Source organism: Mastigoproctus giganteus, chromosome 3 (genome assembly GCF_048544385.1).
Source record: "Mastigoproctus giganteus isolate SK-2022 chromosome 3, ASM4854438v1, whole genome shotgun sequence".
Taxonomy (NCBI): domain Eukaryota; kingdom Metazoa; phylum Arthropoda; class Arachnida; order Uropygi; family Thelyphonidae; genus Mastigoproctus; species Mastigoproctus giganteus.
Window position 1 is genome coordinate 197,686,188 of NC_143577.1, and position 13,652 is coordinate 197,699,839.

At 36.3% G+C, this 13,652-nt stretch overlaps 1 protein-coding gene across 7 annotated transcripts in view; it reads left to right on the top strand.

Moving 5' to 3' along the window:
* The window catches only part of LOC150088559 (uncharacterized), a 478,816-nt gene that overhangs the window by 129,419 nt on the left and 335,745 nt on the right, over positions 1 to 13,652 (top strand). For all 7 annotated transcript variants that reach the window (XR_016546738.1, XR_016546737.1, XR_016546739.1 and 4 more), the window contains one exon: positions 4,536 to 4,679. Coding sequence is in view for 4 of the 7 variants with exons in the window: in XM_090369563.1 (XP_090225689.1) it covers positions 4,536 to 4,679 (144 nt within the window). In the remaining 3 variants the exon portion in view is untranslated. The remainder of the gene's footprint in view (positions 1 to 4,535; positions 4,680 to 13,652) is intronic.

Here is a 13,652-nt window from a genome sequence, read left to right on the forward strand (position 1 = left end):
TCTCTGTAATTATATTGAAGTACTTGAAAATTCACTTTTGTCATTTATGACTCAATATGTTATGTTATTTTTGGTTTTTAGGAGCATTAGCAACTAAGGCCATATTGCTCTGAGATATGCGGTGGTCATTCCCTGATCTTTCTGCATCCTCCGTATTTCGTGGTGACGGGCTCAAACTCCGATCTAATCAAGAAGCGTGTGCTACGCACTGCTGCTCCTTCCCACCTGGCTACGGAGCCGCATTTATAACTCAAAGTAGTACATTCTTGAGAGGAGGAGGAGTAATAGTTATGGTATTTGCCATACATATAGTGCAAGGAAGCCACAGGCTTTTGCTGTACTGGCAAAAAAAACACACACACACACACACACACACACACACACACACACACACACACACACACACACACACACACACACACACACACACACACACACACACACACACACACACAAGTAGATAAGAAAACAAATTATATATTTCTCTCCTCTCACAGGTAATATCCAATTGACCTTTGAATTTATTCAAACTGTCAACCTCAACTACCTGCAAGCGCAACTTTTTCCAGCAATCAAGAACTTGTTGGTTAAAAGAAAACTTCCCACATTCTGATCTAAACCTCAACCTCTGTAATTTAAATTTATGACCCCTAGTTCTCAAATTCTTTATAACAGTGAGAATTCCATCTTCATTCATTTTACTAATCCCTTCCAGAGCCTTGTAAACCTCAGTGAGGTCACCTCTGATATGCCTGGTTGCCAAGCTCTGTAGCCCATATAGTCAAGTCTTTCCTCATACAGCCATTCTTCTGTTGATCTCACCATTCGAGTTGCCTATTTTTGGATTCTCTCAAGAAGTTCAATCTCTGTTTTTTTCAGTTGAGGTCTCCATATTTGAACACAGTATTCAAAATGTGGTCTTACAAATGCTTTTACAGTGGGATTATGACCTCCCTATCACTACAGGATAATGTTTGATAAATCATCAATAGTACACTATGGGATTTTCTGACTGACTGTTTACACTGTTCTGAAAACTTCCCATATTGTAACCCCCATATTGCCCATCTTGTAATCCTAGATCCTTTTTCTTCAGTGTTTTTAATTCAACCCTACCAAGTGTATAATTTATTTGTGGGTTGCTATTCCTCAAGTGTAAGACTGCATTTAGCAGCATTAAAACATAGTTGCAACTTTTCAAACCATCTTTGAAGTCTGTTCAAGTCATCCTGAAGTAGTGCTGCTTGGCACTTTTCATTAATGACTGCCAATCTTTACGTCATCTGCAAATTTTGATATCACACTTATCTCTTCATCAATGTCGTTTATGAAAATGAGAAACAACAGTGGTCCAAGAACAGATCCATGTGGGACCCCCACTCCTGACATTACATTAATATGAAGAATATTCATTAATCACAACCCTCTGCCTTCTGCCCTGCAGCCAACCAGAAGTCCATCTTAAAATCTTACCAGTAATCTCAAGCTTATACAGTAATCTCTCATGAGGAACGAAGTCAAATGCTTTGCTAAAATCCAAATAAAATTGTTTCCTCAATCCATCTCATGAGTAACAAAAAAAACTCAAAATAGCCTACTAAGTTAGTTAAGCATAATTTACCCTTAACAAAGACATGTTTTGTATTCTTCAGAATGCCATATCTATCTAAATGTTTATGGGTTACACTCTTAATCATTGCTTCTAATTTTTCTACCACTGAAATCAAACCAACTGGTCTGTAGTTACCAACTTCAATCGTAGAATCGCTTTATGTATTGGTGATTCATTGGCACTTCTCCAATCCAAAGGAATCTGCCTCGATTCCAAAGGTGCCCTCATAATTAACCTCAATGGTTCTGTACACTCACGTGCTCTCCTTCAAAACTACAGGGTGAACTACGGTCATAATAATAATAATAGCTAAACAGAATATGAAATTCCTTGTTTTCATTGTAGACTGAAACTTACCTTAAACTGCAAAAAGTGTGCAATAGTGTGTTGTGGGTGGGAGGGGGCAATAAGCTCACCATACTACATCAACAAAGCTGTTTTCAGACAACAAATAAATCATAGAGTGTCATTGTATTAAAGGTACACTTAGGAGCATTGATCTAATTAGTAATTTTGCTCTGCATATTGCAACAGGTGCCTTCTCCACATAGTTACCTATGTAGAGCTTATAGACAGAAGCAAATGAACCACCAGCATTCATTGAAAAACAAAAATTTGTACTCTTGCTGCATAGAAATTCATTGTTTATCAGCTCCTTCAGTGATTCCATCTCTTGGCAACTCCACACATACTACATTATTCAAGCCGAAATGGAATTGACCACATGCTACAATCTACCACTACTTAACAGATGCCTCAACTGTACAATCTTAATATTTATAATGTAATAGAGATACGATGTTGATTAGCACCACAAAATGATTACAACAATTCCTGTGATATCTCCTAACTTGGCTGGATTAAGCATGCACTGTTGCACAGCTGCTTTTAATATATTCATGTAGTCAACTGAATGCAATTGGATAGTCACATATCAGTATACATACATTTTTTTGGGAAAAAAAAAAAAAAAAAAACATATTGTAATAGCAGCAATCTTCCCAATGATCATGCTTTCTCTTTTGCAACATTCCACGAGAATGTGACATACTGCCAAACTATTTCCAGTAGAACTGGTATGATCTACGCATGCTCTCTCTCTCTCTCTCTCTCTCTCTCTCTCTCTCTCTCTCTCTCTCTCTCTCTCTCTCTCTCTCTCTCTCTCTCTCTCTCTCCAAGCTTTGAAACATATGAACCACGCGGACCAACCAATACTCTGCCATATTAAGCAGTGAATATTAGACATATCAAATAAAAGCCTCAGTATTAAAATTTACTAGATACTGAAATATATAGAGTAGCCAAAACAGCCATGCACAATTTTCAAAATCAGTTTTTATCATAAGGTATCACCTGAAGACTATAAAAACTATGGCATTCGACAGAAGCCGAGTCAACTGGCAAAACTTCTGACAGAAGCAAGCGTCAAACTGAAAATTGAAACCTTTTCTACTAGCTCGTGAGAGTGATGAAGGAAAGAAGCTGACCTAATTAAACTAATAAGGCTTATTCTTGTTACTTTGATAAGTATCAGCTTTGTGAGTTACTTATTAATAGTCAAATCCCCCCAAGTACAAGAGAGTGCTGGATAGTTTTCAAACTATTATAGAAAGAAACAACGTAATCTAGTTATATACATATAGTTTATTCAACTTATATATCTTCCAACTCCACACACTTTCTACAGCACTGTTCCAGCATATATAAACCTCTCAAATAGAAATCGAAAGACTGCTTCCCAAACCAGGCTTCTATTGCTTATGTGACACATCATTTTTTTGAAAATCAAATACCCCTTATGTTTTTTTAGATTGGGAAGTGGTAGTCTGAGAGTACAGGAAAGATCTGGTGAATGTGTCGGGGGGGGGGGGGGGTGGTGATGATGAAGCTGGAGGCCCAGTTCTCCAGTTTGGTGTGTGCCATAGAAATGTCTTGCAAAACAATACTCCTTGTGCAAGCGTCCCAAAAGACAGCTTATGGCCTTATCAGATTTAAGTGCAGAACTTCTTTGACTGGAGTGAGCCATTGTGCCTTCACTCCTTTAGCCATTCTTTGGTGTCTTGATCAAACATGAAACAACCATGATTTGTGCATGCTCACAATTCACAAAAAAAAAAAAAAAAAAAAAAAATCATTGTTACCTTGCTCAAGTGGTGAAGAATGGCAGTTGAAGAAAGATATGCTGAACACAAGTCTTAATGCAGATCTTTTGTTCTGCATTAAGAGATTTGGGGGTTGTACTTGGCAGAAAGCTTCCACATGCCCAAATGTCACAAATAAGATATACAATGCATTCCCTCAACATGCTTAGTTTCAGCTATCTGTTTAGCAGAAATTTCATCAGACAGTATCATGGTGTGAATGGCATCAACGTTTTCAGGCACTAATGCAGGAACTGGTCTTCCTATCCTCTCTGCTTATTCAGTGTAAAAAAAATCCCATTTTAAATTTTGCAGCTGAATTTTTGATGGTTGAATAGCATTTACATTATTCTCCTAACATCAATGTATCAGCATGAATCTCCTTTGGTGCTTTCCATTTGTAGAAACTGGTATTTTATAACCCCTCTAAGTTCAGTTATGCTGAAAGTGACATTTTGGACTGACATCCTTTCTTCAACCTGTAAAGAATATAAAATGAATATTAGGATTTTTAAAATAAATGTGCCTATCCTATTATTAAAAGCTTGGGGAGAGGGTCAGTATTTAATGAGAAATAAATGATCATTTAAACATAATGGCTTTCTCTCCTCCCCCCATATTGATTTAATAAAACCTTCCTTTAATTCTCTATCATTTCTCAAAATTGGATCTTTTTCTTTCCTTTTTTTTTTTTTTTTTAATTTGTCACTTTCTTACAATACTTAATTTTAACTGTATACCTTTAAGAAATAAAGAAGATTCACTTGCATTACTCATTTCAGAATGCTGATGCTTTTGGATTTGATCAGGATGATGATCAAGTGATGCAAGATACTCCTGAGAACCTAGAAGGAAATCAGGATGGTTTTCAGATGTCTCCATATGAGTCATTTAACACTCCTTATGGCTCTGGTCCTGATAGAGAGGTAAGAAGTGCATAAGTAGTTATGCTTCTAAAGGAAATATTAATAATAATTCTTTTCATTATTCTTAATTTTTTTTTCTAGTTTAGTATCAATTCATGTAATTTATTCATAGCTTTTTATCAGATCCACCAGTTTTACCAACAGTTGGATGTATCAAATTTAGAATGCTGCAGGTTATAGACATAGCATAATTTTGTTATCACTGTTAAAAACATAGTTGGTATTTAGACAGCTAGCTGCCTTTGGGTTGTACTTGTATTAGAAATAGTAAAATGATGCAAGTAAGCTAGTTTTATGAAGTGTCACTCTCATTTAAAAATAATAATAAAATTTGTTTAATAATAAGATCACATACGTCTCTGTTTTTATAAGATATTCATGGGGCTGTAGATAAATTATTCAGAAATTGACTTTTTGAATTAATATTTAAGAAATTACCTTTTTTATGACTAATTTTATTTTTCTATTGGCAAGTTTCTTGAAGGGCAATTTTTTAGTGGAATGTTGTTTGCAGGGCTAAATGTCAATTTTTCAACTTGAATTTTTTTTAGTATTAGTTAATCAGTTTGCTCAATCTTTGAAAATTTTTATTATCTTGTAAACCATGGCCACGAACCACTTCTCCAACAACAATTATTATAACTTGCATTTCATGAACTGGCTCAAAGAAGGTGGACCAAACTGGAAAGTATGGGAAGTGGCTATCCCTGTGAAGAAAGCCTCTGAAAATGTAGGTAGAATAGATTGGAAAATAGGCATCTGGGATAGTGTGCTGGTGGACCACAAAGGGAACTAGTAAAATACAAATATATATAAACATAAAATGAATTGTAATACTGCATTTGGAATAACCATGTCCAAATATGGAGACTTCATCCGAAAAAAGACACTGAACTTCTTGAAAGGTCCAAAGATGGGCAACTCCCATGGTAAGATTGACTAAGGGATGTATGTACAAAGAAAGACTTCCCTTGTATGGGCTACAGAGCTTGGCAATCAGGCACCTTACAGAGGACCTGATTAAGGTTTATAAGTCTCTGAGAGGTGTTAGTAAAATGAATGAAGGCAGGATTTTCACCGTTATAAAGAATTCCAGAACTAACGGTCATAAATTACAGGGGAAGAGATTTAGACTAGATTGTAGGAAGTTTTCTTTTAGCTAGAAGTTGTTAATTACTGAAACAAGTGGTGCCTCCGTAGCCAGGTGGGAAGGAGCAGCAGTGCGTAGCACACGCTTCTTGATTATACCGGGGTTTTCGAGCCCGTCACCACCAAATACAGAGGATGCGGAAAGGTCAGGGAATGACCACTGCATATCCCGGAGCAATATGGCCTTAGTTGCTAATGCTCCTAAAACACAACAACAACAACTGAAACAAGTTTCCTTCATAGGTAGTTGAGGCTGCCAGTTTGAAGAAATTCAAAGGTCAACTGGATAGTTACCTATGTAAGGAGGGAAGCGCACAATTTATATTTTCTTATCTGCTTTTTGGTTTTTTTTTTTTTTTTTTTTTTTTTTTTTTTAAAGGCAATACAGAAAAAGCTTGTGACTTCCTTGCACTGTGTGGCTAATACTATTCTTGATGGTAGGTGAAACTCCACTAAGAGGTATAAATATAAACGGAAGGGGAGTAACAACAGGCTAGATTACAGGAAGTAATGCCTTTAATTAACAGACAATTATTTGTCAGAGTTGCATGAGGTCATGAGCTTCAGGAGAAGAATAACATCATCAGTTGGTCCCACTGAAAAGAATTTAAAACCTGTCTGAAACCACTGTAGCCACCTTTACAAAAACAAAAGCCCTTTTGAGCTAGTTCAGCATCACAATCTCTTTGAATATGGTCAGTACGATGTGTACAGAAAAGACAGGAGGAGTTATTCTCTTAGTTAAGGGGCACACAGAATGTAAAGGCAGTGCACCCAGTCAATGCATGGCCACTGCAACAATGAATCAGTTTGGTGTGACATAAGTGCTGGGAAACCATAAATGAGAATAGGAGTGTGTTATAGGACTAGTGATTGTACTGATTATAATGAACAACTATACAGACAAATTGAGTGGACCTAGAATTCAGAATTGGGGAATTTTTCCTTTCTGAATATTGAATGGAGTTTATGTGTTGCATGTTCGGGAGGCAACATGAGCAAAGCAGTGCTCTTGATCTGATTATCAGCATTGACTAATCATGCATTAAAAATCTACAGATAAAAGAACCACTAGGTAGCATTGATCATAGTATATTGATGTGGGATTTACTTAAAGATGGAACTGCCCTTCCCTGTTAAAAAAGCCCTCTCCTGTGAAGAGCAGAGGGAAGGGCATTTGCCTTTGTAAAGCTGACTACATCGGTCTCAGACAGTTTTTTAAATTTTGTGCAGTTGGACCAACTGATGTTATCAAGAGAAAATTCTAAGTGTCAAAATCTCTGAATTTTAAAGATTTTTTAAAGCTACTAGACTTTTTACTCCGACTAAGCAGTTCTGTCTTAGAACTAAATAGATGTCAGATGAACTGGTGAGACTAGTGGCAGAGAACAGAATGCATATAAATTATCAGGGGATAGAGAAATCTGCAGTAAGCTTAAACTGGTCTGTAGTCAAGTGATAAAATGGGTTAGACATGCTAAGGCAGATTACAAGATGTCTGGCAAAGAATATAAAGAAAAGTGAGAAAGACTTTACTTATGTAACCTCTAGAAGGAAAGTGATGAATCACATTCAAGTGCTAAATATAAATAGTATACCTGCTGATGATCCTGTTCAAGTAGCTGACAGACTTTGCATTTGTACTCACACATGAAGTATTTTTTAGGGATAAAATTATAGAGAGTTAATGATTTTGTAATAACTGAGAGGAAAGTAGAAGAGATTGTTGAGGCTAAATGTAAATAAAAGAGGGCGGCCAAACTAGCCATAACTGTGAGCGCATCTTTGTATTCAGAAGGTATGCTAATATATCCACAAAGGAGAATCAAAGAGAGAAATAAGAAATTAGAGACTGTGATTCTGACTTCTGTTCCAGAAAAAAATAATGGCATTACTGATTAGAGAAATAATGCAGGACCATCTAGGCAAGAATGCCATACTAAAGCAGTCAGCACGATTTGTAAAGGGGCAGTCTTGTCTGACCAAATATGATTGGTACTATGACACAATAACAAAGGAACTACATGCAAAAAATACTTTTGGCATCATTATACAGTGGACCCCTACTTTCCAATATTAATCCATTCCAGAAACACCATCGTATCGTGAAAATATCGTAATGTTGAACCCAATTACACATTGTTTTTTGGTAATTCGTTCCAAGACCTTGGAAGTTGAAAATTTTCCTATATAACTAACCTGTTTATCTCTCTAAAAGGTGATTTTTATAATGAAAATTGTACATATTGATTTTAAAAAAATCATTAAAACTAATATATTGAATAAAACACAACACAAAAAAAATCACTTCAACTAAAGGATGCAAAAACAAAACACACGGCCAACACGTTGACAAACATTGCTATTGGCTGAGAGGAAGGACCACATGGTCCATTTGGAGACAATCATAAGCCCATCCCATCGTAAAGTGAAATAAGTAGGTGCTGATTAACATGATGACTGGTTAGTGGAACCAACCACTTTAATTCCAAAAAACAAATTCAAATCATTAAAATGCACTACACTTTCATCGTTATCATACGTTTGGTCATAAGAATCAATTTTGAGTGGCTTTGTGATATTTTTCTAAAGCACATTTCTCGAGGTCACTACCATAAAACAATAAAAGCAATTTGCAGTTTCCTGTTTATTGGGCTTTTCTGTTAGTGCAATCTGTTATAAACGGGTAATAAACTCGATCTTATTGCATTTGCGATAATACCAATAGCTGGAATTCTGTGGATTTTTATGTTATTGTGGTGAAATGTGTTTCCCTTTCCATGAAATCTTCAATCATATACAAAACATAAATATATCTTCAGAATCTTCTCTTCATTTCTATTTTTTAAGCTTCATAAACTTGTGCAGAGCAACAAGTTTACGAAGTTATTTCACTTGCACACATTGTGTTAGTTCAATTTGTGTGTGTGTGTGTGTGTGTGTGTGTGTGTTATTGATGGCTTCTTTTTTACTGTTTTAAATTTTACACCTCCTTTGCTAACCCATGGAAAATATTCTTCCAATTTTTATGTATCATTTAATTTTGTTAATAGGTGATGTAATAAAGTGTAAATTTGTGATCTTTTCTTTTATAGCCTGTGGATAATATTCCTCCTATTTTCGCTTATGCAAATTACCATTTAATAGAATTAAAATTCAATTCGCAAACATGATCACAACATGTTTGCGAATTGAAAACATGTTGTGAACATAGGGAAGGGTCTATTGTATAAGTAATTTGATCGTGTAGTGAATCAATCATAAAGCAGGGGTCCACTGTACTTAGATTTTAGAGAATCTTTTGCTCATACTGTTCCACATAAAAGACTGCTGTACAAATTAGAGCAGTGATGCATTAGATAAGTTACTGCTAGGGTTAAAAGGGTGACTGAGTGGAAGAAGACAAAGTGATTATCAATGGGCACTGCTTTTCTCAGATTAATATTATTTGTGGAGTCCCCCATGGTTCATTGTTGTTTTCAGTATTTTTCAATGATGAAGGCATGTTAGGCTTAATTCCAAAGTTTTCAGTTAACGCATACACTCAGTGATCACTGAATTGTGACCACCCATTTGTGATGGACTTTGTCGCATAGTCTGCAGTATTGAAAAGTGAAAAGGCATTGTACACTAGAGCAGCAGTAATTTTAATCTGGTTAATACATGTCAAAAAGTGGAAGCACCCAACACATGTGGAAGCTCATGTGTTGGGTGCTTCCATATCAGAACAGCATGTCTTGTCAGTTGCTCATGGATTGCTATGGTTAAGGTGCACAGAGAATGGTTTTGAACAGGTCAAACTATGTCCCAGTGACAGAGCTGTAGAGGATTATGCAAAGTGAATGTTCATAGCGAGCGATGGATGCAGCAGATTGTCCAAACTCAACAGCAAGTCACTGTGACAGTTGACATCTCAGTACAATATGGGGATTCAAGATTAATATCCCAAATGACAATGTGCCACACACACTCAGATATATGAGGTTCCACATCAGCTGACCTAAGAGACACCTTCTCATCACTGATCATTGACTGCGAATGCTGTGGTGTCAGCAACTCGCTAATTGGATGCTGGAGGACTGGAGACGAGTTGCTGGTCGGACGAGTCCAAATACATGATGCAACATGCTGACAGATGCCTCTTTGTGTGGTGTAAGCAATACGAGTACATGGACTCATCATGCATGGTGCAACCTGTCTAGACAGGTGGTGGTTGCTTAATATGAGGCATGTTTAACTGGCAAGAACTAGAACTTCTGGTGCATATGGACCAACGCTTCCTTGGTGAGGTCTATCAGCAGCAGCTTTAGGAAACCATTTCACCCTGCCATGTTGCAGTTTTTTCTCGACAGAAGCAGGATCTTCCAAGACAATAATGCTCTGTGTCATCGCATCGGGCCTGCACTGTGCGTGAGTAGTTTGTGGAACACAGTGAAAATATCATCCATCTTGATTTGCCTCCAAATTCACCTGACCTCAATTGAACATGTGGGATGTTTTGGAATGAGAAGTGAGGTGTATGGACACACCACCATCATCTATTCCAACTCTGGAAAGCCTTGCAAGCCGCATGGCTGCAGTTTCCTAAGGACTCTTCAGATATCTACTGGAATCAATTCTGGGGCAAAGAGCAGCCATTTATTCCTGTGAATGGTGACCCAGCACGGTATTAGGTAGGTGATCATAATTCAGTGATCACTGAGTGTAAGTTGCTAAGATGGTTAATGATAGTATTCAGGGTGGGCTACTACAACAAAATCTATAAAAATTAGGCAGATGGGCTGAGAAGTGGCAATCGAAGTTTAATATATGCTAGGTACTGCATGTGGGTAGCAGTAATCTCAGAATATCAAACCAATTGTGTGTTACTACATTGTGGATAGTGGAAAATGTAAAAGACCTAGGCATAATTGTGCAGTGACATATGAAGTTCTCTCAGCAGTGCAGAGATATAAGGAATTTTGCCAGCAAGAATAAGGAGGTGATAATCCCATTGTATAAGGTAATGGTTAGGCCACATCTTGAGTACTGCACACAGGTCTGAAAGCTTCATTTTAGGAAGGGGGATCTCTTGGAACAGAGAAGAATAATGAGATTAGTGAAGGTAAGGGAACAAAGGGGTACCAAGAATGGGTCTAGTTCTGCATATTACAGCTTCCGAAAATTATAAAGCTGCAAGATCTGACTGAGGTGATTAAGGCCTTGATTGGATTGAGTAGGATTGGATTGAGTAAGATAAATGCTGTTGGCATCCTTTCACTTTCTCAGGTAATTCACGTGAATGGGCATAAATTTAAATTGAGAAAGGATGGTTGTTCGAAAATTTGCGTTCAGCCAGTTGGTAGTTGATTGTTAGAACAAACTTCTATCTAGTGCCATGGAAGTGGGTAGTTTGAATAAATTTATGGAAGAACTAGACAAATTAGCACTAGTAGAGGCATATGATTCAAGAAAGCAAGTTTATAACAGCATCAGCCAAAAAAAAAAAAAAAAAAAAAAAAGAAAAAAAAGAAAAAAACATTCCCATTTCACCCATCGATTTGCTCCAAATGTTTGTTTAGTTTTTCCTTGAATTTATTTAAGCTGTCAACTTCTACAACAACAGATGGAAGTTTTTTCTAGCAATCAACCACCTGTTGGCTAATGGAAAATTTATGCACATCTCTTTTACAACTGTTTTCCCCCAATTTTAATTTTATGTCCCCTCGGGCGATTAATGTGGGCAAGAGAGAATCCCAATAGCTTTGAGCTTGCTCAAACCATTCAAGGTCTTATACACCTCAATCAGATCACCTCACAAATTATTAGAGGTTGGTCGGGTAATGGTGAGAATTTTTTTTTTTTTTAATCAATGCTGTATAAGGTTGCTGGGTTAGTTCTTGCATTGATTGCCACTACTAATACTAATTCCCTTAGTAATTTGATTCCAGATTAGTTTATACTTATAGCAGGCTTCTGTATCCCTTAATAATTTATAATTACCCCATCAAATTTTCTTATCTGCCAATAAATTCATAATTTCAAAGATATTCATTTTTATCTAAGCATTGAACAATGTCTTTTATTATAACATGCTTAGTAGTCTCTATAATTGTCTTTCTGAACATGTGATTACACATTGTGGTTTTCCAATGTCAAACAGTCACACTGAATAGAATTTTTAAAAAATGTCTCTGCCCATTATAAATCACGTTTGCAAAATCAAAATCCCTTCATTTGGCAGTTGAATATCTGCCAGATCTCTGGAATCTGCTTTTTTTTTTAATCTACTCACTCTCGTAACTATAATATAGTTTTGTCTAGTTTTTTTTTTTTTTTTTTTTTTTTGTCTCTTTGTAAAAGAATAGTAAAATTATGGCTCCACTGTTAAATTCTGAATATTTTAAAAATTTGCATGTTTCAGCTTTTTTGTTAATGAATTCTTCATCATATATGCTAGGCTATGTTGCATGCAATATGCATAAGCCTGTAGCATTTTGTTGCCCTTTTTTTTATGTGAGTGATGTCAGCAAGTTTTACCTTTCATGCATCATTGCCAGAATTAACTCTCCAGCTGATAAGCAAGGTGCTGCGGAAGTTGAGGGCTGTCGAGATTTAGAAGGGGTTTTTTCCAGCACATCACAAAATTTCTCTGCAGCTGCAGAATTGGCACTGGTAACTTCACTGCATACTTTAATGTTTTGGAAACCAGCACGATGCTTGAACCTATTAAACCAATTGTTGCTTGCCACGAACTTGGCTTGGGGTTCACCATACTTATCCTTAATACCTTCATAAATACTTCTTGCTTTTGCTTGAATGGCCATTGGACTCAGGGGCACTCGCTTCTGAATCTGATTTCCCATCCATATTATTAATAGCTTTTCTATTTTTGATATGGTGCCTGAACGCTGTTTTGTGATTACTGTTGATCTTAAATGCGTTGATCCTTTAACATGTTCTTTTATACGTGCAGTGAGGCCTAATTCCATGCAATTCCTGCTTTGTACTTCTTAATTAATCATCTTCATTTCTAAATCAATTGTGTTTCGTTTCCTAGCACTGCCAGTACTTGCACTTTCCTTTGGTCCATTTCCTTTCGCCATTGTAATAAGTAAATTGGAATGAAGAGAAGATTCTGAAAATTTATTTGTTTTTTATATGATTGAAGATTTCAGTGAAAGGGAACTCATTTCACTGTAATACTGTAATGTAAAAACACACAGAATTCCAGTTATCGGTATTATTGTAAATGCAATAAAATAGATTGTACTACCCATTTATAATAGCCACCAGACTTATTTTTTTAGGACGGTATGGCAACCAGAGTTTTTTTTAAGGACTCCTGCATTCTTTTCTTTAATTTCAAAGTTTTGGTTAAGGAGGTTCATATGCCCCTGATATGAACTGCAAGGCCTATTGATGGTAGAGCGTTGCTATTATGCACTAGTGCTGCTTTTAAACTCAGTTTAGAAGAATCTATGAAGAGTCTCCAGTCTTGAGGGTTGTGATCAATATTAAGTGAGTCTGTTAAACCATGATGTCAGTGCAGGAAAGAAGGTTATTTTCCATTTTAAAAAACTGGATTAAAACTTTTTGGCGGCATTGGTATACAGACCCTTTAACATTATCTTGAAGGAGATTCCATTGTTGCAGTCTTGAACCTAAAAATTGTGCCTTAATTTTTGGTAAATTAAGATCTCTGATAAGATATTTAATTCATTTTTCATAATTTTATGTGACTGCAGAGGGGAAATTGTAAATAAAATCAAAATCTGTTGATGTGGAAGGTTCAGGTGATTTATCTCAGCCATCACTTGAGATTCTAAAACATATTCAACTGGT